This window comes from Lissotriton vulgaris, chromosome 9 (genome assembly GCF_964263255.1).
Source record: "Lissotriton vulgaris chromosome 9, aLisVul1.2, whole genome shotgun sequence".
NCBI lineage: Eukaryota > Metazoa > Chordata > Amphibia > Caudata > Salamandridae > Lissotriton > Lissotriton vulgaris.
In genome coordinates, this window is record NC_141697.1 from 954,583,946 (window position 1) to 954,602,404 (window position 18,459).

The window sequence follows — 18,459 nt, forward strand, 5'->3', positions numbered from 1 at the left end:
CCTTGAAAAAGTCTCCTGCCTCTTGACCGGCAGTATCCTCTTCGCTAATTACGCCTCGTACAACTCTAGTCTTATGATAATCGGCATCTACAGTAAACGTCGGAGGCAACAGATTTGCAACGAAACATGAGCCCATGAAGTCTGCGGGCAACCATGTGTATGCACGATCATGACAGATAAAGTATGTACCCTTGGCAGCCAGGAACACAGGGGACGGGGACATTGGCAGAACGTAACTTTCAGTGCAAGCACTTACTCCAAGTGAGGCTTGCGAGCCACGACCCACAAGACAAAGATTACCAGTGTGGGGTACGACCCATATTGGAGACGAGCTTTTAAGCTGCTTTTCATTAGTGAACATACTATATTCCCCTCTACTTAGGACCCTATAGGCTTGTACCTCTTCTCTAGGGATAAGAAAAGGATCATGGATCTCATCTTCCATATCCTCTATAGCCATCGATAGCAGCCTCTGATACGAGGTAGGACCAAAGTTGGGGGAACGTTGTTCTTGCGTGGGGTGGGAACCCAGTGCGCTTCGAAACATTGTTTGGAATGCTCGAGCTGACCCTTGGGAACTATACGGTAACACCAGATATGGAATTCCCTTACCCGTAGTATGTGGCATCAACCCACACACCCAACAATTAGTAGTGTTAACCACTAACTGATGCTGATGGAGGAGCTGGATAAAGGAATTATTGCGGAATTCTACACGTCTAGCCTGTTCGTGTTCTGGTAACATATGAAAGGAATGAGGAGAAGCAGTAGAAGTAAGGTTAGGGTAAGGAGTAGGAGTAGCAAGGAAAACGTAAGATATAGCGTAATATACCCCACCCGCCAAAAATGCAGAAGCAGTCAAAAACAAAACAAACAATTGGGATACAAAACATTTCGTACGACTAAGTTTCTGCAGCTTGACTCTATACGCCTGAGCTCCTTCCAAATCATTCAGCTTCGAAAATGCCATTTCCCTACGACCGTCCGCAACGTTTCTTGACGCACTTCGTTCTGTGCAGCAATAGTCAATCCCCAGGAGTTCCTAGGAACCGACGGTCTTTAACCTAGCGTCAAGACCTACTGTCCAGAAGGAAGTACGCGCGCGGCCCTACGGCCCTCAATACACAATATGTATTTATTTAGCACAATATTTCTCAGCTGTGGAAGAAAAAAGATACAAGGAGGAAGCTTGATATATATACAAAAACTTTCAATGATACGAATGTTCAAAATTGATCATGGGAAACGAGGATATTGCAGTTATCAATCTCAGCAAAGCAAGCAAATTTTATTTGTCCTTAGTGTGAGATCGCAAAGAATATCGATGTTTCCCTGGACGTGTCTGCTCGTCGAACAAAGGATCTGTTGAAGAGACAGCGTCCTGCTGATCAGTTCGTTGATCTGGTCTTGAGTCTTTTGCTGACAAATGTTCAACAGTGACTTTCTGCTGCGCTGAGGGTTCTCCAACAAGCTGTGCGTCGCTAAAAGGTACAAACGCCGGCAATGTTTCTGTTTCTGTTGACGCGATGCCTTTCCTTATCCACGGGTCTGCCGGCAAAGGAATAGGGACTCGCTTACAATGGGTAGCATGTACCCAATTTTTCCGCCCCTCAAGACGAACGGCAGTCCTCGTGGCCAGGAGCACCTGGTAAGGTCCGGTGAATCGGGGGTCCAGATTGTTTTTTCGTGAGAAGTTACGAGTAACCACCCAGTTCCCGGGCTGGAGCTGGTGGCCTGGACCCTCCGTCTGCGTCGGCAAGGCGTCGTAAACCTGTTGATGAATTAACCTCAGTTTAGCAGTCAAGTCATGTAAGTAATCGATCAACATCGGAAACTCAAGATCAGAGAACATTCCTGGCCTAGGAACCCCCCACACATTCGCAGGACGGCCGAACACTATTTCATAGGGACTAAGCCCTATTCGGGAGTGTACAGTCGCCCTAGTTGACAGTAATGCTAGGGGCAAAGCATCAGGCCACGAAAGTCCAGTCGTAGCTTGAATCTTCGCTAATTTTAGTTTAAGGGTGCCATTGTACCCTTCAACCAATCCAGCTGACTGAGGATGATTGGCGCTATGGAATTTCTGATTGATTCCAAGGCCCTTACACACACTCTTCATCACACTTCCAACAAACTCACTTCCGTTATCTGACCACACGACTCTAGGCATTCCATACCGAGGAAAGTATTCCTTCAGTAGGATTTTCGCAGTAGACAAAGCAGTATTGTCTTTGAGGGGATAGGCCTCAATCCATCGGGAGAATGCGCAAACCACAACCAAAACGTATTTCAGGTTATTGCATCTCTCCATATGGACGAAGTCCAATTGGATCACCTCAAAGGGATACGAAGGAGGAGCAAAACTGCCAGGAGGAGTTGGGGTTCCTTTGCCAGGATTGTACATTATACACACCATACAATTCTTCACCAAACGTTCAGCACACTTAGTAATTCCATCATTCTTCCACACATCAGCCAGCAACTTGCAAATACCTTTCGCGCTAATATGTGCTAACCCATGTGCCATTTGCACAACGGCCAGTACATACGCATCAGGCAACATCCATCTTTTCTGATCCGACAAATCAATCCAGCAACCATTCACATCCAACCTTCCCGTACTTTCTTTCCACTTCATCTTTTCAGTGTCGGTGGCCTCATTCTGAATAGCTTTCACACTCTCTATGGTATTTTCACACATACTTGATTCTGTAGGCCACCTAACCGAACTTGTCACATACATTCGAGTGCTAAGGTTCCGAGCAGTCTCCTTAGCAATCTCATCTGCAAACGCATTACCACGACCAACATCATCCGTCACTTTACGATGCGCACTACACTTAATAATTGCAATTTGAGCCGGCAAAGTCAATGCATCCAAAAGATCGTTCACAAGCTGGCCATGCTGTATTTTCGTGCCATGCGACGTCAAGAAACCACGCTCTCGCCACAACCGTCCAAAACTATGCGCTACACCGAAAGCATACTGACTATCGGTGTACACATTCACACGTTTACCTTTTGCTAATACACATGCTCTAGTGAGAGCAATCAGCTCTGCAGCTTGGGCAGAATTCTGATTCAATCTCGCAGTCTCAACAACAGTATTCAATGTCACCACAGCATAAGCAGTAGTCACATCACCATTCGGCAACTTAAAACATGACCCATCCACATACAGGGTGCCATCCGGGTCTTCCAATGGGGTGTTTTTAAGGTCCACACGACCTTTTGTTTCCTCCTCTGTCCGCAAGTAACAGTCATGTTCTGCTACTTCATCTGACTCTGCACTAACTGGTAACAAAGTTGCCGGATTTAGGACATTACAACGTTTTATCTGAATGTGGCTTGCCAAAAGCGTCAATTCGTACCCAGACAACCTCGCACTCGTCAAGTGCTGAGTTTTCGTACGATTCAAAAGAGTATCGACTGCATGCGGAACCATCACCGTAAGCATATTATCCATGACCAATCCTGCTGATTGTCGGATGGAGACCGCAGCTGCCGCAGTTGCTCTCAAACAACTCGGCAATGCTCTAGCTACTGGGTCTAAGGTCGAGGAAAAATATGCACATGGACGTTGTTTACCTCCAAAAGGTTGCGTTAAGACACTCAAAGCACAACCTTCCCTCTCGTGAACATATAACGTGAACGGTTTACTGTAATCAGGAGTACCTAACACAGGAGCCGAACACAATGAATCACGTAATTCAGAAAAACTATTCTGGCATTCTTCCGTCCATGGTAAAGGAGTCGAAACATCCTTGCACGTAAGAGCCACCAATGGTTTCGCTAGCAATGAAAAATTAGGAATCCACTGCCTGCAGTACGACGTGATACCTAAAAAGGCACGCACATCTCTTTGGGTTTGTGGCACAGCCATGCGTGCAATCGCTGCAATTCTCTCTGGGGTCAATCTCCTTCCCTCCTTTGACAATAAGTGACCTAGGTAGGTGACTTCTTGACAACAATATTGGAGTTTAGAAGGTGACACCTTGTGATGTAACTCACAGAGATGTTGCAGCAACGACACTGTAGCGATTTTGCAGATGTCCTGAGTATCAGCCGCCACCAATAAGTCGTCGACGTATTGGATTAAAGCCGCACCAACCGGCAACCTAAACGCATCTAGTTGACCCTTCAAAGCTTGACTGTAAATCGATGGACTTTCACAGTAGCCCTGAGGAGCGCGTTTGAACCGGAAGCTACGTCCACCAAGAGAGAAACCGAAAAGGTCCCTACTCTCTTCGGCAATCGGGATGCTGAAAAATGCATTTTTCAAATCAATCACCGAAAACCATGAAGCAGTAGCTGGAATCAGAGTCAGTAGCGCCGTGATGTCAGGCACAACAGGGAATTGAGGAACCACAATTTTATTTACCTCCCGTAAATCGATAACAAAACGATAAACAGGCGGTTTGGTAGGATCAGTACGTTTAAGAATGGGCAGTACAGGACTATTGCACACGTTTCCCCGAGTTTCTTCAATGACATCTTTCTCGATCAAATCATAGATGATCGTTAACAAAGCTCGTTCACCATCAAGGGAGATACGGTATTGGGGAATACGTGGCAAGCGCACATTAGATTTCAACTGAACAACATAAGGGGAGATATCAAGTAGGCCCACATCATTTGGACCCGTCGCCCACAAAGACGCAGGAAGAGAATCCAATTCCGGTGGAAGCTTATCGAGAGACAAGTACATGGGAGAGACTACTCTCTCTCCTAACGTAAGCTTTACACCCGCAGGAGAACAATACAAAGTTGCATACAAGCGTTTCAGCAAATCCAGACCCAAAAGATTTTCGCCACAACCAGTAGACAAAATCAATGGAGCTTCGAGCTCACGAGGCCCAATTTTAAGGGGCAAAGGGCGCGAAACTGGATTGCTAACGGGGGCGCCAGAGAATCCAACGGAAACATTTGTTAAGCCAGACAAAGGTGCGCCAGGGAGTTTCGAATGCATGATAGAACTTTTCGCTGCACCAGTGTCCAACAGAAAAGGCTCAACGACGCCCGATGTAGCAACTGCGACGTAAGGCCCTCTCTGATCAACCGGAACTGATACCACTCCCTTTCCTTGTCTTTGGCTGTCCTAGTAATTACTATCGTCAGTTCCCTGATCGACGTAATAATCGTCTACATTGTACTGCGCAGATCGTCCTTGCGATGATCCACGTTGATCGAAACAGTTATTAGAAGTTGATGAATGGTCAGAGCGATCATTCTGAGCACCACGACCTCTACCACGTGATGCATGCTGTGCACCACCACGGCCTCCTCTAGACGAATTACCACCACTACGGTCATTTAAAGCAGGACAATTGAATTTAATGTGTCCCTCCTGTCTACAATAAGCACATTGGTTGTACCCTAATGAAGATCTTTGGAAAGAAGAATCATTACGCAGCTGCGATCGATTCAATTGCGACTGCGATCTATTCTGCTGAGGCGCATTCTGATTAGAACGCGGCGGATATACTTGTTGTAACAACACTTTAGTTTTTAGCTCCTTCGTTTTTTTATCGGCACGGTCATTTTCCTCTTTTTCTCTATTTTCGTAATATTGTGCCGTAGCCAATATCTGAGCTGAGGTAGAAACGGCCCACGCACTTTCAGAATTCCTTAATTTATGGCTCAAGTCGGGCAATAAGTTTGACACAAACTTATCCACAAACAACCTCTGTCCACCCTCAGTACCCATATCCTGTCCACTATGATCAACGAATGCTTCCTCGAACCTCGTAAAGAAGTCCGAGACACTCTCATCTTTCTTTTGCTTACAGGCTGACAACTTATCCCAATTTACCTTCATAGCTGGCATAAGCGTTTTCATTAATGTAATGATTCGCTGAGGAAGTTCAGCAATCAACTGATCGGGTTTAGTGGCAGCCACTTGTCCAGCGTCTGCCGCTGTAATGGCATTCCAATCACCACCTAATTCATTTGCGTGATCTTGGTGACGAATCTTCGCCCATACCGGTTGTGGTACGATATTACCGAACAACATGTCGATATCGGCAAGATTCATTATCGTAGCGTCTACGAGCTGCGATAATTCCTTGTAATACCCAGCAGGATTTTTGCGAGGATCGGGCAAAGTTTGTTTCACCTGAAGCACTTCCGATCGTTTCCATGGGAGGTGTATCCACACTCTCTGGAAATGTGCCGGAACTGGCTGGGCACCAGTATTATCAATTGGTATCCAAACTGGCGGAACTTCACGCATAGGATATTGGCCAGACTCGGTTTGTTTTTCAATGTCCTCAACGAACAATGCATAAGGAATAGGAGCGGGACGAAGAGATAGTAAGTGCTCAACAGCACGTCGAACATTAGTGTCGACTATCAGTCCAGTTGCGAACTGGAGCCGAAGTTCAGACAGGGCGGTCAGCACCTCGTCAGGCGCATTAACCACTATCTGATCATGTAAAAACTTGCACATTTCATCAAACACATATCTCTGAGTTGGTATGTTGAATTGATCAAACGTTTCGAGGACAACACGAGGTGGATTTCGAACAGGGTTTATCATCCAACCCATCGCCATATTGTATAGCGCAACACGTTCTCTATTACCAGGAAGCTGGCTACGTCTCTGAGGACCATCAGAACCAGCAGACCCAAAAACAGGTCCGAGCGACTGGAAGAAGTTTGTCGCAAGGGGAGAATTACGATTACGAGTAGAGGGAGAAGAATAAGACACAGGACTAACAAGAGAAGGAGTAGAGACATTAGCAGCAACAGGGGTTAACAACACAGGAGCAGTAGCGGGAACAGGAGTATGTGGAAGCGGAGGAGCAGTAGGAATAGAAATAGGCAAAGGAGCAGGAACAGGCGGAAGAGCGGGTGCAGGTTGAGGAACTGGTGGAGGAATAACAGGTGGAAGAACAGGTACGGCAGGGACCACAGGAGCTGCGGTACCCTGTACGTACGGAGGTGGCGACTTCATAAGATAAGACATTAAAGAATCCTCAACTGCCTCTTCCTTCTTATCCGTCTCCGTAGGCAAAACAGGATAGCATTTGTCTATGGACATACGCTGTAATCTCTCAAACACTTCCTTATCCTTATCCTCCTTATCACGCTGAAACTGCTCAGCTTTCTTCACTATAGTAGCAACAGTATCTCGCTGACTACGTTTATTTTGTCTGATCTCTTTCTGTCGGGCTTCTTTGCGCCAGAACCGAAAGGCATCAAACATGGCCGGCCTAGATTTGCGTTCGAACAACTTTATTTCCAAATTATCTAAGATCGACGCTTCGAAGCTACCGTGAGGTGGCCAACGAAGATCGCCGTCTTTCTTTGTATATTTTATCCAATAATCGTTAAAAGCAATCGGGCCTAGCCCATGTTTGCTATATAAATCATAAGTAGGAGTTCCAACCGGAGGTATCGGACACGAGTCCTCCAGCAGGGAATCCGCACCACAAGGTCTAAAGCAACTGAACAAAGTACTACGACCAGGCATCTTGCACACTAGCCGAGTTTCACAAACTTCAAGGGTAACGGGATTTCGGGATTTACCAAGTCCCAGCAAAGAACTAAACCCTCGGTCTTTGGCGGCTGCAGTCGTCAAACAAATACAACAACAACAAAGTACGCTAGCAAAGTGTCACCGACAAAAACACTCACACAGCGTGTACAACAAAGACACCCGCTAAAGTGTCTACAACAAAAACACTCGCTAAAGTGTTTACAACAAAGAACTCTGGGAGCGACCCACAAATACTTAACTCAAAGATCAATGGCGTCCTCAGGAAGGCCCGTCAATCGTCTCGCTATACCAAGGTCTACGCCAGGCGCCAAAACAGGTCTACAGTCAGGGCAGCAGTCCGTCGCAGCCGTTAGGAGGCGGGAATCTTCGCGGGAAAAGTCTACGGGCCACTTATTTCGACAACAGGATCGATGAAGCGGGGTGCACCTTCCCTCGGAGATTTCACACGAAGTTCCTCACGATCGTCGGGCTTGGACCGATACCACTGATGAAGCCCCACGTTGGGCGCCAACTGAAGGACTGGGTTCTTTTGGACCCAGCGGTGCCAGGGCACAACACCTGAAACCTTCGTGGGTAACCTGCTCCGGCGTACAAGTCACAGAGACACGGGACACTTCCTTCGGCGTCAAAGAGTCAAGGTTTATTTACTGCAGGGAACACAGAAGTCACAGGAAGTACATCGAGTGTAGTTCGGGGAGACTGCTTCAAATTGTATTTGTGGATCGCTCCTTTTATACAGTTTTTACCCATAGGATAACATGCTACACAATAGTTTACAACCTGGTTCCCACAAGTCGCTCTCAGAGGGGTCGCTTTGGTCACTTTGAAACACACAAGGTCCAGAACATAAGTGCGGAAACATTTGGCGGTTCCCAACTGTAAAAACCCATCTTCCCACCATTAGCAAATTCCAATCAGCAGTAAAGTAGATCGAAATAGGAACGAAGACAGGTGCAGAGGAAGACGGAGACAGTAGGGAGATCGGAAAGGGTGTAAAAAGGGAGGTATCGAGAAGCACGAGATACAGGCATCAAAGGGACGTGCCTAATGAGATGCACGGCTGAGACAATAAGTCCGCGCGGCAAGATGAGCCTCGAGCGGCATCATCTGTCTTACAGCAGCAACCCCCTCATCATAAAGACACTTTCAAAGAACATGTGTCTTCCGCAAATATCTTGGGAGTCCCAGGGTCGCGAAGCGGACAGCGTCCGTTCGCTGGCTACTTGAGGGCAAGAGACAAAATGGATGCCGTATCTAAGATGGAACCCGTGGGTACAGATGAAAAACCCACGTAACAAACGAACGGTTTAAGTTAGCACAGCGAAACTGCGCACACTTACTAAACTCGTCATTTGCGGTTCATAGATACTAGACTCGCCCATATTCATGCGAGTCGAAAACACCACTTACAATTGTCACAGAACCTCACCCCTGATACTCAGGATCTGGACCTTCTGTAATTGAATTCTCCTACATCACCCCTGTATTCAGGATCAGACAACCACTTTTGTATGCTTTGTTGTAAGTAAGCCTTGACCCACAGCACTCCTGCTATTGAAGCGCATGGGCCCACACCTGGTCCTTCATTGTAACCCAACCTTGACCAACAGTTCTGCTGTGTTGCATGTACTGGGAGCTACACTTGAGTCCTTCAAATGTAACTCAACCCTATCCCACAGCATGCCTGCAATGCAAATAATGGGAATTACTCTTGGATTCTTCATTGTAATTCAGACATGACTAACGGTATTCTCGCTGTTCGAGAACAGGGACCCACACTTCATGCTTCCTTCTAACTCGCTACACGCCCGCAGCACTCCAATGATGCAAGTACTGGGAACCAAATATAGGTCCCTCTTTGTCATCTAACCCTGACCAGCATCACTCCTGCAATGCAAGCAATGGGAACCACACTTGGAGCCTTCATTCTAATTCAGTCCTGATCCACATTTCATTTGTCCTTAATTATGACTCGGACCTGACCCGCAGCATTCCTGCAATTACAGGTATCCATATTAAGGTCCCTGATTGTAAAACTTCATAAATAAATAAATAAAATTCAGGTCTGACCCACAGTATTCCAGCTGTACACGAACAGGGGCCTACAGTTGGCCCTTCATTATAACTAAGGCTCCCAGTTTTCCATTTTTACAGATAAAAACAGAACAGAAAACAATGTGTTTCCTGTCTATTTATTTTTTGGAGCAGAAAAATACAGAAAAATGTGCTGCTAGTGAGTGACTCTCTGTGCTGTCTTTCATGAATTCTCGGCCAACAGTTGAGCAAATAGACATCATAGAGTTCAAAAAACAGCATTACATTTTCTTAAATACAGGCATACTTTAACAAATATTGGTATCCAATGCTAATATGTACCTGTGGGTGTAGTGTTTTGTTGTATTTGGCTGCTTAATTAGCTAAAACGTGAGGCTTATGAAACATGTTTATCAGTTAAATAAATGTTGAAATATACAATTTTACAATTCCGTTTATTCTCAAAACACAAAATAAATATGGGAAAATGCCAATAAGACAGCCAAAAAATAAATATGGATGAATACAGACTGAAATGTACAAAGAAATAAACAATAAAACCGGGAGCCCTTTTTATAACTCGCTCTACTCTCACATCACTCCCATAATACTATTGCTGAAAACCAAATTTGGGTCCTTCAGTGTGGCTTGGCTCTGATCCGCAGCCCTAATGAAAAGCAGGGACTGGGAGCTGCAACAGGGGCCAAGTATTTGGAAAATTTCTACAATTCTCCATTTAAATTAGGAGTGTTGCTCACTGTGTGTGGAATTCCTCTCGTACGCCAAATAGTGAGAGAGAGTCTTTGAGCTTCCTTCAGAAAGAGCTAACGCATGTTCGAGAAACACTGGTTGACTCCTATTTTCCTTCTCCCTAGGATCATCCATGAAGACGGATACTCGGAGGATGAATGCCAGCAGTACAAGGCCGTGGTGTACAGCAACACCATCCAGTCCATCATGGCCATCATCAAAGCCATGGGCAACCTGAAGGTGGACTTTGGAGATGCTGCCAGAGCAGTATGTGGCCTTTTTGCTTCTTTTCAGGATTTGTTGCATTTGTGAGGTTTTTGTCTCAAAGATGGCAAAAGGATTATCAGCTTCAAAAAGAATATGAAATGGAAAGGGGTTCACAGGGGTAACAGAGCTGCTTTATCTATGGTATAGGCCTATAAAGACCAAGCACTAGAGATGAAAGACACTAACATTGTAGCCAGAATCCAATGCACCATCCAGCCTTGGAAGTGATACACTGTGTCTGTGCCAGAGGCCCATGGGGCTCCATCAGTTACTCTAGAAGGCGAAAGGCTCTGCATGTCTATTTCAATTCCCTAAATCATCCAGGGGGCAGATGTATCAAACCATTTGTTTGTCGCAAACGCTGCGAATCGCTAAAAAGCAGCATTTGCGACAAAAAAATAGGAAAATGGAATATATCAACTAAAAAGCCTCGCAATATTAAGGAATCACAAATATTGCGATTCCTTAATATTGCGTAAGCATTTAAGATATCGCAAATTGCGATTCCTTAAATGCTATGTATGAAGCATTTAAGTTTTGCGAATTTAGGCTAAGAAATCGCAAATTACCACCAACTTGTAGTTGGTGGTATTTGCAAATTCTTTTACAAATACGCTTTTTGCCATTTGTAAAGGTGCCATGTGACGCTCATACATGCCCTTAGGGCATGTATGTGCACCATATGCGGACACATGTAAATTTCAGGGGTGCAGCAGGGTGTCCTTAAGACACCCTTGCACCCTTGAAATTATTCTCAATTTGCGATTAGCAAATTGCGAATCGCAAATTGAGAATAACATCCCATTCATTCCTTTGGGCCTCCTGGCCCATAGAAATGAATGGGAAATTATTCCTGAATTGCGATTAGCAATTTGCTAATCGCAAATAAGGAATTTTAAGAAATCGCTAAAAAATGGCGAATTTCTAGATGCATACCATTTTGCTATTCTCCAATAGCGATTCTCAAAAACCGCTATTTGAGAATCGCAAAAGTGTATCTTGATACATCTGGCCCCCAGTCTTTAAGGTAAAAGCATCTGTACCTCTGTCTTTTACTGGGAAATCTACAGCTCAACGGGTGGCAAGTATGCTCTGTATCGCTGTGCTGCAAAAACCCTTAGCAGTGAAGTTCTCTGTACACCTGTGTCAGCTTTCTAAACAACTCACTCCTAGAGATGAAGGCTGCGGTCCCCTTGCATTAGTACACTGTGATGGAAGCCTGTTGCAGTTTATTTTATGGTACAAACCTTGTCCAAGGGCATTAGAGTGGTTCATAAGTGAACCAAACGTAACAACTCTCTTTGATTGCACTAAAATTATATGTAGAATATACTTATTGGGTCTTCCAGCCAGTCCCCTTTCATCCATTATGAAGTAATTCACGTTTTTTTCCACCCAGTATGGCATAGGGCAATTTGGCAGCCCACTTCAACCTTTGTCTAACTGCATTGTGAGTAATGACTTCCTGCACTTTCACAAGTACAACCCCACACAATGTAATCCCCCTAAGTGTTTAGGACTAAATTGTCAATGTGTGCTGATTGACACCAAAAACGTTTTGCTTTTAGACATTTTTTCTTTCTTACATTAGTGAGGGTTTTGCAGCTGCCTGACAAAGTTTTGCAAACATCATGAAAAAACAAGCACTGACAAAGCCTAAAGGCTAGCGGGCAATACCAGACATATTGCCTTTGCCAATGTCTGTTTCTTTTAGGCAGGGAGAGATTAAGTGATTCACCCAGAAGAGCAGGCAGTTGAACCAAAGCCTAGAATCAAACCTAGTACACCAGTTCCTGTATCAGCATCTCTAACCCTTAGGACACATTGCCTAACAGCTGACACTGTGTGAATTCCCTAGGCTATATTTTGTGCCAGTTCTGAGCGTATTACTCCTAAATGTGAAATAAAATAACATACCCAAATGCCATCTGCTCCCTAAGGTGGCTCTCTGCATTCCTTACCGGTTACCCCAAAAGGTTGAGCATGCCTCCATACCTGGGTGTGAGCCAGAGAATTCAAGCTGTTCAGCCAACAATGGGGTCAGGGGATCATACTAAAGTAGAGTCTACCCCTCCTGTGGCTATCTGTAGCTATTCCAGCCCACTGAGGCCTAGCCAACAACCCAGCCCTTGCTGTTGTCTAGCTCTCGCTAAGTGTAGGAGGCTGCTGGGAATGGATCTGACCCAACCCCATCACACCCTATAACCCTTCAACAGAGGAGTGAGGCCGTCACTTTGCATGATGAGAAACCATGCACGGAGTCACTTGACCCAGTTCACGAGGCTACGCCTGTACTTCTCCCATGAGCCTTTGAGCCCAGGAGATCAACGCCTCGGTCTTTCTCCATCCCTGAGAGGTCCATTCTTCGCGATAAGCCTCTGTTGCAGTTCTTTGCACTCATCCAGTGATTGCTTGAACAACTGTATTCTGTGTATCCCTTGAGCCCATGCTGCCTTAAGTACCATTTTGTGAATCCCAAAGCCCACTTAACGAACTTGTCATATCAGTTGGTTTGTTTATTCTCTCGCTTATTAGTTTTTGTGCGATAATACGTTTTACGTCAGAAGAAGCGTTAAATGCAAAATTCTCTTGTGTCCTCGTATAGTAAAAGTGATCCTATTAGTGCCTGAATTACAATTAAACGTGTCATCATTAGACCTTAGTGCTGAAAGTTTTACATGTAATTAGATGCACTGCTTCAATTATAATGTGGTAAGTTACGTAAGCAAACTATCTTCGCACTCGCTCCCATTCATAAGATGTGGTTGCTGGAGCCTCCATATGGTGAGGTCGGAATCTACTTGCAAAAGCTGTTCAACAGAGCAGCAACTGCAGGTCTTCTGGTAGCACACCCATTCATCTTCAAGCAGTTCACAACTTACCTCGTTTCTGATCATCAGCGTGAGGGGGAACCTGCTGGCATACTCTGCAACTTCCTACGCTAGTTCACTGGCTTGTTTTCTCACTCTAGTCTTCCCTTCCTTCAGTACACATAATTTATGCTGCTGCTTTTTAAGCGGTGTGCATCACATCACTGGCTGTTTGCAGCACCTGACCTACATAACCTATGTCGCTTCTATTTTAGGAGTAGTCATTTGCCACCTAACTGCTCTGGCTGCGATCACTAGAGCGAGTATGGGGATTGGCAATAAGGCGCCATAGAGAGAACCCTTTTTGTCAGTAACTCAGCATGGCACCCCATCCAGGGGCCCTTCCGCTTGCCTTGTTGTTGTGTTGTCGTCACTCTTTGATCCTGCTCAATCCTAACCCAAGTGAGAGTGATATTACCTAATCACACATTCACATTTACCAGACATGTTTCCTCTGGATCTGGTTGCCAGTGTCAACAATGGGTGTCAAAAGCCCAGTAGCAGAGGAACAATTTAAACCTGCAGGGGCCAGACTTTGGTGTAGGAGAAAGACTCGGTTGCATCATCAGCTGGATAGACCGCTCCTCTTCTGAGAACAGAACTCATGAACAGATATACCTTATATTTGAACCCAGCTCTCCTTCTTGTTGTGGTCATACTGACATGTTACCCCAAAAGGTTGAGCATGCTTCCATGCCTGGGTGTGAGCCAGAGAATCAAAGCTGCTTTGCTAACTTTAGAGTGTTGGAGAATTACACTAAATTAGCGCCTACTCCTCCTGTGCATGGTATCAGTAGCAAATTCTGTCGTTTGAGGCATAGCCAACCCTCTCGTCTCTTCCCCGTCCCTGTTGTAGTTGTCTAGCTCTTGCTCACTGTATAAAGCTGCTGAGAAGGACCAGTAAACTGTTTTGCAAGAGGAACTGAAGGAACCCTACTCCTGTTAATCCTCGGACATGTAGTTTGTGGGAGCATTCTCTGATGCCACTATGCACCCCATCCAGGAGTGTGTAAAACTGTCCTTACTGCCATGCTTGGTCTTTGAAGAACAAGAGTTGATCCCAGAAACTCTTGTCCAGTTCTAAGCACAGAGACCATATGAATCATAGCCAGTACCAGTTGTCTGTCTCCTCAGAGATAATGGTCTCCTGGCTGTCCCCATTTCATGCAATGAGGACTTGGTTGGTGAACAGGGTTTACAATTCTGACTTGTTGAATTGGAATCAGCTTGATCGATTTATAGTAATCGCTTTGTTCCCTTGCCCAATTCTAGCCTCAAGACTCTCCAACATGCTGCTGTTCCTCCCGAGTTCAGACTCATTCTTGGATGTCATGAATGACAACCTGAACGATATGGAGTTTTCTTGCTCATTTGAAATCAGTAGCTCCCACTATATTGGTGACAGGCAATACAAGTCCGTTTACCAGCGGATCAGCCACTCTGTTTCCATTGCCAGAAACCTCATTGGGGCCATGAGGAACGGGGAAGCTCCGGTTGATCGATCGTCCAACTCCTTTCCTTGCAAGAGGCCACGAGCACAATGACCCGACTAGCGAGCCCAGTGACCTGCACACAACTAGGTAGCACTACTATGTGCTAGACAAGACCTTCAAGACTGTCTCCTTTGAGATGAGGGTGAATATTTTCAGCTTTTTATCCATAATAGGGAATTGATTTCCAGTTTGATTGTAAGAGTCTGCCCGTCTTCTTGACTGACAAGGTCCTCTGTCAGTAAAAGATCAATATCGCAGACAAATCATTGAGTTCCATCCGAGTGGTACCAGCCATGCCCAGCCTATTTGTCCTAGCCAGTAAAGATCATTTAAGGCCAGGGTGTAGTTTCCCTCCTAGCCTTCAACATCTGCTTGCTGTTCCTCATGCTTAGCCTATCCAGTCCAAAATGAGACACTCAATGGTAAAGATCACTTCAGCCCCCCCCAGTCTCTAAAGAGTTTAAGGAGCCTGGGACATTCTTCTCAGCTTTATCTCAAATGGTTCACTTAAATGGGTTAAGTTTTTCTCTGCACTATGAAGAAAGCACCCACATTACCCATGAAGCACGGTTATTCTAATTTAGTAAAGAACAACTAACCTCTAGAGATCCATAGACCTTGTTATCCATGCAACACCCGTAACATTTGCGTTTAGGAACTACTGCAGGACATCCAGAGGTTCATCTTTCTGGAGAAACATTGAACTTCTTTTCTAGAGCAATATTGGCTGCATCATATCCAGATAGGAGGTAGATATTTTTGTGCACTACATCTATTGGAAAAAGATGAAGTGCTTCACTACATTTCGGATCTTTATCATCTCAAGGACCGTGTAAATCTATGTTACTTACTCCTGATCAGGTCCTTGCAGCTCTACAAAACAATGTCTGTCTGTGTTTCGTTGCACTGCGTGGCACTTGCATCCTTATCTCCTTCATTCACTACCATTGGAAATACCTCCACTGCATTGTGGAGAAGCAAACGGTGGGTGTGGACAGCTAGAGAGTAGGCAACCTAAGTATGCGCTCCATCAAGGCAATGTTGCATATTCATTCTTGACTCTTTATCTCACTATTGCACCATCCTTTTTAAGCCATACTTGCTGCCTTTGTCACCGTTTTCCTCACTTCCTCCTTCTTTCTCCCTTTACTTCCCTTCGCTCTCTTGTTCTGGGCCAAAGTCTGGCAATACAAAATATGTCCTGATGCCAAAACTCAGTACCGATGGCAACCACCTCCTCAAAAATATCACTGGCAGGGCTTAACCTCTAATTTAATTTTGGTGTATCGAGGTATCCTCCTAAATTCTTTCTCTTTTATCCCGTCATAGATCATGATTGGTAAGTTCTGAAAATTCATAATAATAGTTCCCTTTCTGGTTCACACCTGGCCGTAGATAGCAGTCAACAGAATACATCAAGATTTCCATCTCAGCATCTTTATGGCTGTTCCCCCTTTAAAACTTTGTCTGTAAAATTATCTACATAGTTGCTGTATTTGACCAGCCTTTTGGGCCATGTTTGGAGGTCTGGTATTGTATCCCTTACAACAAGTTGAAACTCTGAATGTACTTTTTAGGTCTCACCTAGCGATGCAGCACCATGCGCTACTCGCGTAAGCGAGATCTATTGTTGCCGCCTAGCTTAGCGATGCGGGGCAGGATGGGTGCATGCGCTCTTGAAGACATCAGCTTGGGTGCACTCGCTCTTGAAGACATCAGCTGTGACGGGTACAGCTCGGCTCGCGGCGTTATCACAACAGCTGCTCGCACCATACGCGTGTACATCTGACGGCGCCCGGACATGCCATGTGCACACTCAAGGCATCTCTTTGATACAGCCGATGTGCACACTCATGGCGTAGGTCCGCTAACAGTATGGGCGCCGGCAATGCATCCAGTTACGCTGGGACTCACCGGCTCGATTGCAGGTTCCCTGGCCATCTTTTTTTTTTTTTTTTTTTTTAATGCTGCCTCATCCGATGCCCCTGCCAGCATGCTCCGCTTCCTGCTCGTTTACTTTGATTCGGGCGCGGCACCGCTTAATGGTCACCGCGCTCGCACAGAGACACAAGGTAACTGTGTGCGTAGGCTCACCCCACGGATTTGTTTTTGGTGATTTACTTTATTTTCAACATGTGCTTTTGGTAGTGCACAACACGCCATAACTCACGGCAGCCGCCATGTCTTTCTCCCCACCTGTGGTTGCCGCCTACCCGCCCCCGCTTCTCTCTCGCACATTGCCCCTGCTAGCATGCTCCGTTTCCTGCTCGTTCGCTTTCAGCTGGACAGTGCTCGAGGGAGGGCCCCGTGGGGTCGAGTATGAGCGGCACACAGGTAATGACTGTATGTAGAGATAATGATTTTTTTATATATGTGTTTTTACCGGTATTTTTTTCATACTAAGCATCTAAACAACCTACGTTAATGGTATTCATTATTAAATCATCATCAGAAGAATGAAAGGCTTTGTTAGTCCTGCCTAAACTTTACTTTGCACCCGGCAGATCACGCGCAAATGTCAGCGGTGAGTCTTTAACGCACGTGGCCGACCTGCCACCTTCTTGCTCCCCAAATTGGTCTTTGATTAGACTATTAAGCAGGCTTACCTGATACACTCAGACCTGAATTTTCCTTTTCTTTGACGTGAAACAATACTACAACTCCCATAATGCACCATGGTCATTAATTGGATGTCCAGGACTGGATACACTTAAACCGTGCGACTGTTCCATATTTTTGCCCTGCCATGATAAACTCACTGAGCTACCTCTGCGTCTCAAACGTCACTTGCTTTGTGTTGGACGCCTCTAGTGTATTTGCAGTTAAAAGCTAGCTTGTCTCATAGTAAACAGCTAACATGGCCTGCATGCGTTATAAGGAGAAATAATCTATGGTTATAGAATGATAAATATGTTTTGGCATATTAAAAAAATATTAAATGGAGAGTGCATTAGGTCATCATGTCAGCAGACTGATAGAACAGAACCAGGTTTCTTTTTTGGCCGGAAATACCGTACTAAACCTTTAAAGTGAATCACATTTTTTTTCAGCGTATGTGTTTCAAGTTAGTGCATTAGTTTATATTACTCCATTGTATGAGCTACAGTAAAATTCTAGTTTCTGAACCCGGACGTTGAAACCTTAAAAAAATACGCTGTGACGAATGAATCATAACGTCCGAGTGTAACATGGACTATAAATATATGACCAAGGCTGTCATATGCGGAGTAACACCATTGTCTACCTCACTATGTAGTAGTTTCGATTCTATAGGACCCCGTTGAACTGAAAAACTTCAAACAATGAGGCTGGCCAGTCAAGGAAACGGACGTACAGGGACATAAAATGATTTGATAGGTTCACAAAACTTGTTTAACTAGGGAAGCAGGGATTTGCACTCAGCCAGGTTTATCAGTTTTACATAGCGCAGAGAGGCAGTGGACGGACATAGCTCCTCCCCCTTTCAGGTTTAAACCCCAGGATACTTTAGGTCTAACTCATAAACAAAATGTAACCAGCATTTGCAGTGCAATAGGTCTCGCAG

General features: G+C 45.2%; 1 protein-coding gene across 1 annotated transcript in view; it reads left to right on the forward strand.

Annotated features, from left to right (window-relative positions):
• The window catches only part of LOC147692601 (guanine nucleotide-binding protein G(i) subunit alpha-2), a 468,721-nt gene that overhangs the window by 274,689 nt on the left and 175,573 nt on the right, over nucleotides 1–18,459 (forward strand). The window contains exon 3 of the mRNA XM_086938805.1: nucleotides 10,411–10,552. Within this exon, the coding sequence (XP_086794931.1) occupies nucleotides 10,411–10,552 (142 nt within the window). The remainder of the gene's footprint in view (nucleotides 1–10,410; nucleotides 10,553–18,459) is intronic.